The sequence below is a fragment of the Triturus cristatus genome, chromosome 6 (assembly GCF_964204655.1).
Source record: "Triturus cristatus chromosome 6, aTriCri1.1, whole genome shotgun sequence".
In the NCBI taxonomy this organism is placed as follows: Eukaryota; Metazoa; Chordata; class Amphibia; order Caudata; family Salamandridae; genus Triturus; species Triturus cristatus.
This window is the reverse complement of record NC_140589.1, coordinates 1,346,653,285-1,346,668,369: the sequence shown is the minus strand read 5'-3', so window position 1 is coordinate 1,346,668,369 and position 15,085 is coordinate 1,346,653,285. Positions and strand designations below refer to the sequence as shown.

The 15,085-nt window shown below is 49.4% G+C and overlaps 1 protein-coding gene across 1 annotated transcript in view; it reads right to left on the bottom strand.

Moving 5' to 3' along the window:
* Positions 1 to 5,376: 5,376 nt before the first annotated feature.
* Positions 5,377 to 15,085, bottom strand: part of XPO1 (exportin 1) — a 908,600-nt gene continuing 898,891 nt past the window's right edge. Inside the window, exon 25 of the mRNA XM_085612347.1 lies at positions 5,377 to 7,015. Coding sequence (XP_085468473.1) covers positions 6,869 to 7,015 — 147 coding nt within the window. The 3' untranslated portion in view covers positions 5,377 to 6,868. The remainder of the gene's footprint in view (positions 7,016 to 15,085) is intronic.

The following is a 15,085-nucleotide window of genomic DNA, read 5'->3' as shown; positions in this document are numbered from 1 at the left end:
CCACTGGAACGAAAGCATGTGCACCGCATCCACTTGCAGTTGCAAAGGCTTGTTGGCTTCCTTCCACCAAGATCTTCACGCTCCAAGTAGCCCCAACCTCAAGCATCTCCTGTGACCAAGATCTTCGTCCTCACCGGATCACTTGCATCATAGGCTCACATCTTTGGTGAGCTGCTCGAGGTTCTCTCACGACTCCAGTGCCTCCAAACCTGTAGGTCCCCTTTAGGGTCATCTTTGAATTCCCCAGGCTCTCCTGATTGCACATCTCTCCTGCAACACCCGACCTCGGTGGGCATTCGTCTTCCAGGTTGCCTGGTTACTTCCAAGTGGCATAGACTCTGTCCCCTCTGCTTGCAGGTATCTCGACTTGAATCCACATTTGGGTTCCACCGTACACTTTCACCTTCTCCAGCAGCGGCATCTTCCTTAAGTCCTGGGCAGTTTCCAGCACCACTTCATACCTGTGCACCTGGCTTCCCTGCTGCATTTATCTAAAGGTTGGGTGGCTCTTCAACCTTCTGTCTTCCACAGGGTCCACTGGGAAGGTTCCCACTTTGCACACGACCTCCGTGTGGCTCCTGGTTACTTACCTCGGGTGGTTCCTTGGGCCCCCCGGCACTTCAATGCCCTCTGGGTATAGTCTTGACTTGGGTCGTGGTTCACATACCACTATTGTAGTATATGGTTTGGTCTCCCCCTGGTGACCACTGTGTATTAAGTGCTACTTACCTGTTTCCATTGATATGTATTGTGTGCATTGTGTACATCTAGACTAGGAGCTATCTGTATGTCTTAGTGTCCTATAATACATATTTTTATAAATACACTCAGGTTCTTTTACACTTAATCCATACCTATAAAATTATGTTCTGGAAAAACAAGCTGCTTTACACTCCTACTGGACTAAGCCTGAAGGCTGGTCTCCACAACTACCACTTAGAGAGCATTCTAAGGTTGTCTAAGACCACTAAAATCACCATAAGGGCTGTCTTGATTGGTGCAAGGTGCCCACATACATAAGTGTAAGCAATCAAAACACGGCTGACCCAAGGTTCAACACATCAATCCCTATCAGTACAGATTTAGAGTTCTGTGCATCTGCTTCCAGCACTTGCTGCTGTTAAGTGCCACTGGAATCCAGAGAAAACAAGGTCTTTGCGGAAGTGGAAGGTGCACCAGAGATGAAGTCAAAGTCGTATACTTTAGTCCATTAGTTAGTTTTATTGATGAAAAAAGTAAAAGTGGCCAACAGCCGATGAGACCAGCCTTCATCTCTGGTGCACCTTCCATTTCCACAAAGAACTTATATAAGTAGATGCCATATACCAAGCCAGCTTCTCACAGCAAGGATCAAAATAAACAACACGACTTGACAGAGGAGAGCAGAAAGAGGATCAATAGATCTCTGTACAATATTTTACAAATCTGTTCCACCGGCAGGTGTAGAGGGACGCCTTGAGCAAAAAAACAGTCTTCTGAGAAAGGTCGAATGCTATCAACTGCTACCGCTCGATCTCCATGCAAGAAGGAACAGAGACAGGTTCGGGTGGAGGACCCTCCAATGCTGCTGCGACAGAAGATCTTCCTGAAAGCGCAGCCTGATCGGAAGATCAATGCCAAACTGGAGAAGCTAGGTATACCAGACGATCCGTGTCCAGTCCGGAGCCACTATGATGATTTGGGCCCGGTCTCTCCTGATCTTCTTGAGCACTCTGGACAGGAGAGGTATGGGCAGAAAGGCGTATATGAGGCCTGAACTTCACTCAAGACGAAAAGCGCCTCAGTCATCTTGGAAGTTCCAACATGCATAACTGATGACAGTGCGCATTCTTGGCGAAGAGATCTAACCAAGTGTCTCCCCACTGCTGAAAGAGACCTTGCGCAACCAGTGGATACGCCATTCGTGACTTGCAAGGCGTCGACAACTAAGCTAATCCACCCTGATGTTCGGGGAACCTGTCAGGTGTCGAACTACGAGGGATATGCCATGCTGTTCCAGCAATGTCCAGAGAAGCAGGACCTCTTGACAAAGGGCCCACAGCCCCACCCAGTTTATTGCAGTACGACATAGCAGTGGTGTTGTCCCCGAATACCTGAACCTGCTTTCTCTTGATGGAAGAAAAGCTTTTAATGCCAAGCAAATTGCTTGGAGCTTCAGCAAGTTGAGATGGAGTCTGGATTCCACAGGAGACTAGTCTCCTCTGATTGCCCCCTCTTGTACATGAGCCCCATCCCAGGAGTAATGCATCTATTGCTACTGTGTGATGTGGTTAGGGAAGCGAGAATGGTCTGCCTCTGACCCAATCGCAGTTGGTCAGCCACCACTGCAGATACAGTGAAGCTACCTCCGAGTTCTGGACCATGTCGGGGAGATTCCCCTAATGCTGTGCCTACTGGAACTTCATGCAGAGCCCATATATTGCATCTGGCATGTCACTAGTAGGATGCAGACGGTCATGAGGCCCAGCAGCCTGAGTCAGTCTCACCAAAATCACAGATAATAGCTGAAACATTGGTATCATAGCCTGAATATCCTGGACTCGCTACTCAGGATAGGCCCAAAATTGCACGGTGTCCAGAACACCTCAGATTAAAGGGAACATCTGAGAGGGAGTCTGGTTTGACGAGTGAACTGCTTTCGTCTGGAGATGGGAGATAACAGACTGGGGCGAGCTCACCTTCAACAGCCAGTCGTCAAGATAGAGGGAAGACTGGGAGCCTTGATCTGCACAGATGAGCTGCGACCACCGCCATCACCTTGGTGAACATGCAAGGGGCGGTGGTAAGGCCAAATGGGAGCACGTGAACTGGAAGTGCTTGTGGCCTACCGTGAACCACAGGTAACGCCGATGAGCAGGTAGGACAGGAATGTGAAAATAAGCATCCTGCAAGTCCAATGTTACCATCCAGTCTACGGGGTCTAGGGAAGACAAGACCTGAGCCAGAGTAAGCATCTTTAACTTTCCATTCTTGAGGTAGTTGAGGACTCACAGATCTAGGATAGGACGAATAGCCTTGTCCTTTTCCGGGGCCAGAAAGTAGCAGGAATAGCGAATACAGTCTACTTCTGGCGCCAGAAACCGCTCTATAACTCCCTTTGCCAAGAGAGTCCAGACTTCCTCCTGAACAGAGTTCAGGTGGTCCTCCATCAGCTGGTTGTAAGTTACAGGCATAGAAGGACGGCTAGTATCAAAGGGGTGGGAGTAGCCCATTTGAATTATCTGAAGAACTCACCTGTCCGACGTGATGTTTTGCCAGTGGTGGAGGTGACGGCTGATCCTTCCACCAACTGACTACCCATAATCTTGAAGGGCTGGACAAGGAAGGTTTGGAGGCTGCTGGGGATGGAGTGAACTGACCAGACCTCTGGTCACCCAATCCATGGGGGTTGAAAGGAGCCACGCCCACGGCTGCGCAAAGGTGCTATACTTGCATAGTCTTGTGGCTGGGGTATGGCTGGTGCGGCTGAAAGACCCTCCTGTGGCCATGAAAGGGAGAGAGTGACGGTTGGCTACTGATAGGGTCAAGGACTTGCGAGTCCTTAAAATGCTCCAAAGCCATGTCTGCCTAGTCTCTGAAGAGACGGGTGCCATCAAAGGGCATGTTCATAAGGGACAATTGTTCTAGTCACAGGGGCCCTTGTGCTGGGCTTGGACCAGGTTCCCAGGACATCAGTCAAGACCTAAGTGAATGGCAGGAGGGGTTCCAAGGAGACACCCAGTTGCAGGAACTCTGTCAAGATGTTAGCCTTGGGCCTCAGCTGCCTTTCCACCACAGCATATGAAGCTCCCTTCTCCATAGCCACAGTAGGGGGAGAAAGAATGCCAGAATGCGCAGAGGTAACCAGTCCACTGGCCTCACCCAATTCCTCATACCAGACCATTTCATGCTCAGGCTGGGCTTATAAAAGATCCTGCGACCCTTCCCAATTTTCCTCCATTTGAAGCCCTTCAAAATAAGGCTGAGGAAACTACCTAGGGCCTAAAGGTGCTGTCAGCGCAGACATTTGTGTCAGTAGGTGCAAATCTGACTCAAGGTTGTCGGGGATAAGAAGAGGGCTGGGGACACCAGCAGTGTCGGGAGTCTCGCATAGAGGTAGGTTGCAGTGGCAATACCAGCGCCGGACAGGATACACCACTGGATACACTGGGGGGTGCTGCCAGCGCAGAACCCGAAGGAGCCCCCTCTGAGCCTCCTTAGCTCAAATGTGTGCCGAGAGAGTCAGGTCACCCAAATATGAGGCACATAGTGTCACAAAATTCTTTAAGCTGGGAAGTGGTTGCTCCTGGAAAGGCAGGGGAGCAAGAAGCCGACCCAGTCACAAGTTCTGCAGAACGAGGCCTAGAGTACAGAAATTCCTCAGTCACGTCAGCTGATGGATGAGTAGAAGTATGCTCCCTAAAAAGCTTGTGAGCCATGGCCCTGCAGTCTAAGCACGACTGAGTCTTGGCCGCGCTCCAGTCAGACAAATCAAGTGTGGATCCATCAGTGGCATGGCATGCCAGCACGGTTTGAATCCAGAAGTCTCCTTTGACATGTTGAAAGACGTACACTCCAAAAAATCGTAGACAAAACGTTGAAAAAAGACTGTCAATGTGACAAAAGGTAGCTCTCTTCACAGATGTGCGCCAACTAGTGTGTTAGAAGCAGCAACCTCAGCGCCCCAAGGTGGTGCCTATATAGGGGACGGGGACATTACTTCCAGCACGGTTGCCGTTGACTTCATACAGAGCTGAACGACGCCACCTACCTGCGTGCAAGTGTATTGCTCAAGAGAAAGTCTTGCGGATACATTATGATGCCTGGGAAATGCAAAGGTAAGGAATCTGCGTCTAAACGTCTAACAGATACACTGCTTTAAGCACCGTTACAAAATAAAGAAAAATATTTTGAGACGCAAAAAAATAAACTAGTGTCAAGGCTCTAGTGTATATATACATATTTTCACAATTGATGCTTTGCAGGGTAGTTCTTCAAAATGTTTTCAGATCTTAAGAGGAAGAATCTGCATTAATAAAATGATGGTCTCACAGTTCACTGTGACTGCATCAGTGGTCATGGCATTTGCAGGAACTTACACTCTGGTCTCCCAGGGACTATACCTCTCCCCCTCTTTGGTTTCCTAAAGTTTCTGTTGAAAGTTGAAGTTTCAATGAAATGGTTGTCTGAAAACAGTTCAAAAAAGCATTTTTTTTTTAAAATTAACTTCTGCTATATATTTTTTACTCCACAGCCTTACTGTAAAGCAAGGCTATACCACTCAATCTCATGAAAAATAAAATAGAGCACACTTTACATGAGCATTCTCCCATCCAAACAATTTGCAGTACACTTCAATGGTTCAACTTTAAACAAACATACATTTGAGTTTTGGAATCTGGCTTATGAACTTTAATTAGCATTTTAAAATTACATGCACAATACAAAAAATAACTACAATATTCAATTTTCATATCAAAAAGATCACACTATACAACCTCATTTTCTTTAAAATATCAAGAGATTTGTGTACTTTTGTAATATACATGAAGCAAGGCAGTCCTATTATAGAACTGCATGCCAAAACTGTAAGCATTAGCAATCCCAGGTTAGACAAATAACGAATGTTTGTCTGGAATAAAAGTATAGCATTTAAAAAAAATAATTTAAAAAGTTGTTTTCAAGTTAAATAAGGCAGTTTACTGAATTGTATGCTCAAGTACATTTCACAACTGTAATGCTTAATTTAGCAAACTATAAAACTATTCCTTAAGTATTTCATTTATTTGTATACTGCTGTAGTTATCTATTGCACTGCCTCCACTAACAACCTGAATTGTTAACTGTTTTTCGGCAATGTAAATACGTATACAATTGTTTCAAATAGTCCAGGCTGTAGATTCAATTTGCTGTGGTTTTAACGTTACACTGCAGCACCAAAAATGGCAAGTCCGAGATGAGATGGTTTTCCATGGAATGGAAATAACAGGATGCCAAATAATCATAGCTCATTAAAAAAGAACTCAGGAAAGAAAACAAATGTAAACCGAGTTTATTTTGCTTTTAGGTAGTGTTTTAAAGCACTACAGCATGGTAAACAATGTAAATTAGTACAGGTCATCTCAATAGCCAGAGTTTTTATGAGTTGTTAAAAAGATGCAGCCTATTCTAACAGGATAAATAGTTTTAACCATTTCACTTCTCGTTAATGAAAGCTCACAAATGAGCAACACTCCTCATTGAGGAAAACAAAAAGCTGTTGTCGCAAAGCGACAGCACACACACAAAACAAAAAAAATCTGTAAAAATAACTAACTGTACTGTTCCCACACTTTCTGAACTTGCTTAATACCGGGATGATATTGATATGCACATGATCTTGCCGCAAACCTACAATTCAACCTTCAACACACTTCACCATCTATACCATTCAGTCCAAAAATATAACTGTTCAGACAATGCAGCCCCTTTCAGACAATTAGCGCAATTTATCTCTTCTTCTAGGCTGCAGTACAGGCTAGAAAGAAATACTAACCTAATTAAAAATTTGTATTCATTACAAATATTTTTAGAGCAGACTTTACAAATATATGTTATATTCCATTTGCCTTTCCTCTGCTTAGCCTCAAAATGAGCATGAAGTAATCTTTTGAATGTTTAATTCACCTCCATGCAATTCTAAATAAAGATGACCAAAACATAAGCTTTTAACAGTGGAAGGATTTTTCACAGAATTTGTTTTATACAAAAAACGCATAATAAGAAAAAAGGGCCACTAGGTGACATAATTTACAAATTGGCATCATTTTGGTCAACAAATATTCAGATATAGTTCTCTTCAAGAACAAAGCAGCTGTTTAGAAAAAAGGTGCAACTTGGCTTTTGGTTTTCAATCGCACATTTCTTCAGGAATTTCATGTGGATTGAGGATACCCGGCACAGACATTTGTAGTTTGTGTTTCTCTTCCTGGGCTTGCCGAAGCGCTGTCTCCCTCTCTTCCAAAAATAGATCTGATGTGTCTTCGCCTGCAAATTCCTATAAAGGAGCAAATAGCAACCAAGATCATTTCATAAAAATTTCAGACCACTATCTTTTTATCAGCGTTGTCAACTAATCAATAACTAGCTTATACAAATTTAAAGTAAAGTGTGAAAGAGGAAACCACGCATGTAGAAGGAAGCATACTTTGTGTGCAACAGGTAAAAAAGCTTTAGAGTTTGAAGAATTTAATATATTTTCGACTCAACAAATTAGTCTACCGAATTTTCTGAATCTTGATTTGAGTAGTAGTATCTTTCACAAAAACGCTCACAATACCCAATCCAAGTGACATCACATATCCACATTTATCAGTTTCTCTTCACAAAAGCTTTAATAAAAATAATCAGTCCAGTTATCAAGTACCCTTCCAAAAACTGACAAGTGCTTTGTTGGTTATCTTGCTTCAAGATTAAGTGCTTATATCATCTCAAGTCTCGCAGGAGGGCTGGGTGGGTCTCTGTGATAAGACTGGCAAGACGCCCTGATGGCCCCAGTGTGCGGACAATCTCCTCCAGGCTGTGCCTAGTGCAAACATACGATCTATACTCTGCGGACCTCCCGCCTACCCATCTACATTGAGTGGGCCTTCTCCTTGGGTGAACTGCTCGCGTTGTGATGCTGACCCAGCGGGCTATCATATGGTGTGGGCTTGCCCGAGGATGCAACACTAGTGGTCTGCATTAACTAAAGACATCTCAGATGTTTTGGGGTGGGAGGTCCCTCATTACCCCCTCCTAATTCTTCTGGAGGTACTGGAGGGGGGTCTGTGACATGTGCTGAGACGGCATTCATGGGCACAGCCCTACTGATTGCAAAGTGAGACATACCTGCAAAGAGCCCTGTCCCCCCTCCTGTGTGCAATGGTGGCGAGGCATAGACTGTTGTGCTCAGCAGGAACTGGTGGTATTTAGAGCGAGGGGTTGCCACCAAAAACATGAGCAGGTGTGGGGGAAATGGCTGGGTCCTCTAATGTAATCTGTGACATGTTATTTTGGACCAATATGTGCAATGTCCGCTCTGATGGATAATATTGCCATTCATAGAGATCATGGTATGCTACTCTGCAGTCTCTTATCAAAGTGCCATATCAGCTTGTTCCTGTGCGGTCAACTATCTTGGCCTTTAAGAACAAGTTACTTGACTTTGGTAAAGCTATATCTGTAAGAGACATATTAGTTATAGATTCCTTACCTTAGAATTGCCCCCAGGCGTTAGACTGGATCTGGAGACTTTTCTTAGCAGTACCCCTGCGTGTCGATAGGTGGCGTTGGTCGACTCTGCGTCAGTTGTTGTGGTAGCCGGGATGACTGCGCAGTGTCTTAGACGCTGCCCCTGTGCGTTGTCAGTTCTGACACAACTTTCCCCACCAGAAGCGCAAAGCCATGCAAGACACTGACCACTGGTGCACAAAACGAGGGCCCTGCAAGGGAGTCCCTATCCCTAGAAGTCAGTTCGCAGAATGGGGAGAATGGGTGGGGCGGTAAGGAATCTAGGACGAATACATGTCTTACAGATACATCGTTACCGAAAGGTAAGTAATTTGTTCATTTGAAAGAGACAGTTATAGATTCCTTACCTTGGAAAAGATACCCCAGCAATACAAACTCCGGAGGTGGGTCTGCGAACAAAGTTCACACCAGGAAGTCCTGGAGAACAGAATGGCAGAAGAAGCAGTCTCTCCGGACTTGGCTGTCCAGGCAATAATGCAGTGTATATAAACAAAGAGGGGGACCCAGGAGCTAATAAAGGTCCAGTATCCATGCTCCATATGCCAATATCAAAACCAAAGGGGGGATACTGTTCCTATAGCATGGTGCAAATAGTCACCATTGCATCAAGGTGCAAAAAGTCACCTATTGATTAAAAAGGAAAATTGAAGGAAGAAAAGGAAAGGGAGAGAAATCCTAGGTAAGAGGGACCCACCAGTGAAGTGAAAGGACACGTAGTCCTCTGTTGCCCTCACACACCCCAAGGGGTGTCATGCTTCATCATCGGGCGTTTGCTCCTCGTGGGGCCGGCGCTGCAATTCCCCACGGGTCCCCCGAAGGGTCTTTTTGTCGGAGATCTTTTAGGACTGCCGGATGGTGCATGCGGGTGTGTGGGGTGGGGGTCAAGGTAGTGCGTGCATAGTGATGAGTCGGTGTACTCATCACTATGCACGCACTACCTTGACCCTCATTAGACCCCCACCCCACACACCCGCATGCACCATCCGGCAGTCCTAAAAGATCTCCGACAAAGAGACCCTTCGGGGGACCCGTGGGGAATTGCAGCGCCGGCCCCACGAGGAGCAAACGCCCGATGATGAAGCATGACACCCCTTGGGGTGTGTGAGGGCAACAGAGGACTACATGTGTCCTTTCACTTCACTGGTGGGTCCCTCTTACCTAGGATTTCTCTCCCTTTCCTTTTCTTCCTTCAATTTTCCTTTTTAATCAATAGTTGACTTTTTGCACCTTGATGCAATGGTGACTATTTGCACCATGCTATAGAAACAGTATCCCCCCTTTGGTTTTAATAATGCAGTGTAAACGTGTGCAAGGAGGCCCACGTGGCTGCCTGGCAGATATTAAGTAAGGGAACTCCACGTCCCAAAGCAGTAGTGGCTGCCATCGCCCTGGTGGAGTGGGCACGCAGCCCTACTGGAGGCTCCTTTTAACCTAAAGAAAAGCAGATCTTAATGCATGGGACAACCCACCGAGAGATGGTATGTTTGTGCACTGCCCGACCTTTGACGCCCACATAACCCACGAAAAGTTGATCGCCCACCCGGAAATCTTTAGTGCTGTCAAGATAGAAAGACAGCACAAGTTTAGAGTCCAGACGGTGGAGTCTCTTCTCTTTGGAAGGGTGCGGAGGCGGGAAGTAGGTAGGCAATGTGATGGTCTGACCTATGTGAAAAGAGGTAACCATTTTGGGCAGAAAAGAGGGTCTATTAAGAACTACTTTGTCCAGATGAACAGCAAGAAAAGGAGGTATGGAAGATAAGGCCTGAAGCTCACTCACCCTGCGAGCAGAGGCGATTGCAAGCAAGAAAGCAGTCTTCAAAGTAAGGAGATGAAGAGGACAATTATGTAGTGGCTCAAAGGGAGCACACAAGATAAGCGAGGACACGATTCAAGACCCACTTGGTAAGGAAAAGGAGGAAAGAGATAAGTAATGCCCTTCAGAAATCTGTCAATAGGGGACTTGAAAAGAGAAGGCTGATCAGGAAGGCGAAGAAAGGCCAAAAGGTACCCTTTAAGAGTGCCCAGAGCAGAGCCCTGCTTGTCCAAAGAAAGAAAGAATGAAGAGAACCTCTGAAAAAGGGGCAGAAAGGGGATCCACAGCCTTTCCAGAGCACAATGCCACAAATTTGTTCCATCTACAGCCGTAGAACAAGTTACTTACCTTCGGTAACCATGTATCTGTAAGAAACATTAGTTAGATTCCTCACCTTAGAATATCCCCAGGCGTCAGACTGGATCCGGTAGATTTTTCGTCAGCAATACCCCTTGCGCGTCGCTAGGCGTCGTCTGCGGCTCCACGTCCGTCGTCGGCGTCGTGCGCCGGAATGACGGAGTACTTAGACGCCGCCCTCGCGAGCTGATGTCAGTTCTTGTACATAGCTTTCCGCGCCAGGAACGCAGAGCCATGCAAAGACCGACACTGGTGCCAAAAATAAAATCTAGGGGCCTGAAAAGGATAACCTTAACCCTAGATGTCAGTTCGCAGAACGGGGAGGATGGGTGGGTCGGTGAGGAATCTAACTAACTAATGTTTCTTAGAGATACATGGTTACCGAAGGTAAGTAACTTGTTCATCCGAAAGAAACACGTTAGTTAGATTCCTCACCTTAGAATAGATACCCAAGCAATACCATCCCCGGTGGTGGGTCTGCGAACCAAGATCACACCAGAAAGTCCTGGAGGACAGAACGGCCAAAGAAGCCATCCCTCCGGACTTGGCTGTCAAGGCAATAATGCCTGGCAAACGTGTGTAGCGAAGCCCACATTGCCGCCTGACAGATGTCCTGCAAAGGGACACCTCGTCCCAAAGCAGTAGTAGCCGCCGTGGCCCGAGTAGAATGGGCGCGCAGCCCAACAGGAGGGTCCTTTTTTGCCAAGGAATAACAAATTTTGATGCACAAAACGACCCACCGAGAGATGGTCTGTTTGTGCACAGCTTTCCCCTTCTTAGCACCCACATATCCAACGAAAAGTTGGTCGTCCACCCGGAACTGCTTTGTGCGGTCCAGATAAAAGGAGAGCGCACGTTTTGGGTCCAGACGGTGGAGCCTCTCTTCCTCTTTGGAAGGATGCGTGCGGAGACGGAAAGAAGGTGGGCAAGGTGACAGACTGCCCAAGATGAAAGGGTGTCACCACTTTCGGAAGAAAGGAGGGACGAGGCCGAAGGACAACCTTGTCCGGATGAACAGAGATAAAAGGAGGCTTTGAAGATAAAGCCTGGAGCTCACTCACCCGTCTAGCCAAGGTGATGGCTACCAGAAAAGCAGTCTTAAGCGTCAGCAGACGAAGAGGACAATTATGAAGAGGCTCAAAGGGAGCGCACATTAGAAATGTGAGAACAAGATTCAAGTCCCACTGAGGCATTACAAAAGGGACAGGAGGGAACGTGTGAGTAATGCCTTTTAGAAAGCGTGTAACTACAGGGGACTTGAAAAGAGAAGGCTGATCAGGAAGCCGCAAGAAGGCAGAGATGGCAGCAAGATAACCTTTCAAGGTGCCCAGGGCAGAGCCCTGCCGGGCCAAAGAAAGAAGAAAGAGGAGAACCTCAGAAAGAGGGGCGGAAAGGGGATCCACAGCCTTTGCTGTGCACCATGCCACAAATTTGTTCCACCGGCAGGCGTATACCGTCTTTGTGGAGGGACGCCTGGCTGCCAGAATGATATCACAGACTTCAGGAGGCAAGTCAAATGGCATCCACTGCCGCCGCTCAATCTCCACGCATGGAGGTGGAGGCGGGACAGGTTCGGGTGGAGGACCATCCCCTGCTGCTGCGACAGAAGATCCTCCCGAAGGGGCAGACGTATCGGAGGATCGGTCAACATACTGAGTAGCTCGGGATACCAGTACCTTCGTGCCCAATCCGGAGCCACCAAGATGACTTGGGCCCGGTCGCGCCTGATCTTCTTCAGCACTCTGGGCAGAAGTGGTATAGGCGGAAAGGCGTACAACAGACCGCAACTCCACTCGTGATGAAAAGCGTCGCCGAGCGAGTGCCGCCTTGGAAATTCCAACGCGCAGAACTGCTGACATTGCGCGTTCTCTTCGGTGGCGAATAGATCTAACCAAGGCTCTCCCCACTGCTGAAAGAGACCTTGCGCCACTTCGGAGTTCAGACGCCATTCGTGATCCATTATGCAACGGCGGCTGAGTTTGTCTGCTCTGGCGTTCAGAGAGCCCGCCAGATGTTGAACCACCAGGGTGACGCCCTGGTGTTCCAGCCATGTCCAGAGGCGCAGAGCCTCCTGACAAAGGGTCCACGACCCCACCCCGCCCTGTTTGTTGCAATACCACATGGCGGTGGTGTTGTCTGTGAACACCTGCACGACACTTCCCCGGACAGAGGGAAGGAAGGCTTTCAGTGCAAGCCGGATCGCTCTCAACTCCAACAGGTTGATGTGGAGACGAGACTCCGCCGGAGACCAGAGGCCTCTGATCTCCGCCTCTCCCATATGGCCACCCCATGCCAGGAGGGACGCATCCGTCACTACGACATGCTCCGGTTGGGGAAGGGAGAGGCTCTTGCCCTTGACCCAATCGCGGTCCGTGAGCCACCACTGCAACTGCTGTGCAGTGCCCTCCGAGATCAAGACATGGTCGGACAGGTTGCCGTGATGCTGGGCCCACTGAAACTTCAGGTCCCACTGCAGAGCCCGCATGCGCCGCCTGGCGTGATGCACTAGTAGGATGCAGGAGGCCATCAGCCCCAGAAGCCGCAACACTAGCCTGACCGAAACCCAGGCTAGAGGCCGAAAGATGGGAATCAGGGCCTGAATATCCCGGACCCGCTGTTCCGGCGGATAGACCCGGAACTGCGCCGAATCGAGAACCGCTCCGATGAAGAGGAGCTTCTGAGAGGGACTCAGGTGTGACTTCGGCACGTTGATGGAAAATCCCAGCAAATGCAGGAGATCCGCCGTAGTCTGAAGGTGGGAGACGACTGCCTGGGGCGAGCCCGCCTTCAACAACCAGTCGTCGAGATAGGGGAAGACTGGAACCCCTGCTCTGCGCAGATGAGCTGCGACCACCGCCATCACTTTCGTGAACACCCGAGGGGCACTGGTGAGGCCGAAGGGGAGCATGGTAAACTGAAAGTGCTCTTGGCCCACCGTGAACCGCAGGTAACGCCGGCAGGACGGGGATGTGGAAATATGCGTCCTGCAAGTCCAACGCTACCAACCAGTCTCCAGGGTCTAGGGCAGCTAGAACCTGAGCCAAAGTTAACATCTTGAACCTTTCCTTCAGGAGGAAGGCATTGACGTTCCGGAGGTCCAAGATAGGGCGTAGGCCCCCTTTGCCCTTCTTGGGAACCAGAAAGTAGTGGGAATAACAACCACAACCTACTTCTGGGCTCGGAACGCGCTCAACGGCCCCCTTGGCCAAGAGGGCCGAAACTTCCTCGTGGAGAAGATTCAAATGATCCCCCGAGATACGGTGGTGCTGCGGTGGCATGGCTGGAGGGGTCGTCTCGAAGGGGAGGGAGTAGCCCCTTCGGACGATTTGCAGCACCCACCTGTCCGATGTGATGGACCGCCAGTGGAGCAGGTGATGGCGAACTCTGCCGCCCACTGGCGTGGAATGGGCCTGAAAGCTCGGACTAGGAAGGCTTTGAGGCGGATGCTGCTGGGGTGGATGTGGGCTGACCGCGTCGTCCTCCAGAACCGCCTCGGCGGAAACCACGTCCGCGACCGCGCGCAGGTTGGTTCTGCAGCTGGTGGCTAGGCGTACGTGAGGAGGCACCCCTTCCTTGGCCACGAAAGGGGCGAAAGGCGGAAGTTTGCGACCGCGGGGCCGAGAGGCCCAAGGACTTGGCCGTAGCCCGGGAGTCCTTAAAGCGATTCAGCGCACTGTCCGCTTTCTCGCCGAATAGGCGAGTGCCATCAAAGGGTATGTCCATGAGGGTGCTCTGGACATCGCCCGAAAAAGACGTGGACCGCAGCCAGGCGTGACGTCTAAGCGCCACCGAGGTAGAAATCGCCCTACCCAGCGAGTCCGTAGTGTCAAGCCCACATCTGACAGCATGTCGTGCTGCATCCCTCCCATCGGCCAGAGCCTGGGTAAGTCGTGTCTGGACCTCCTCCGGACACAGGGGCAGCACGTCCTCCACCGTATCCCACAGAGAGTGGGAATAACGGTCCAAGAGGCAGGCGGTGTTCAAAGACCGCAGGCCCAAACTAAGGGAGGAGAACAGCTTTTTGCCGAACTGTTCCAGTCTCATGGAATCCCGGTCCGGCGGAGCGGTCGGGAAGGAGGATTGGGAGGTAGAGGCCTGGATAACCAGGCTCTCGGGGGTAGGGTGTTGGGACAGAAAACTGGGGTCGCCCGGAGCAGGACGGTGGCGCCTGGCGACGTTCCTGTCCACAGGAGGGACTGTGGAGGGCTTGGACCAGGTGCCCTGCAGAACGTCAGTGAGGGCCTCATTGAATGGCAGCAGAGGCTCAGTGGAGCTTGCTGCAGACTGAAGCACCTCAGTGAGGATGTTAGTCCTCACAGCCATGGCAGGTAGCTCGAGCCCAAGGGCTGCGGCCGCCTTGCGCAGCACCACAGAGAAAGCAGCACCCTCCTCCGAAGCCACAGTCGGAGGAGAGATGAATCCAGTGTCTGGAGAGGTATCCAGACTACTGGCCTCCCCCAGTTCATCTGCCCAGTCCTGTGACAGTTGAGCCTGTGCGGCTATAGGATCCTCGGATCCCTCCCATTCGCCCCCATCATCCGATTCCTGGTATGCAGGAGGAAGGATCGGAGCTGGGCGATAGACAAAATGTGTCTCCAGCGGCGCCGAACGCGGCGTCCATCAACGCCGTAACAGCGCCGGGCCCAGACCGGGGCTTGACGCCGA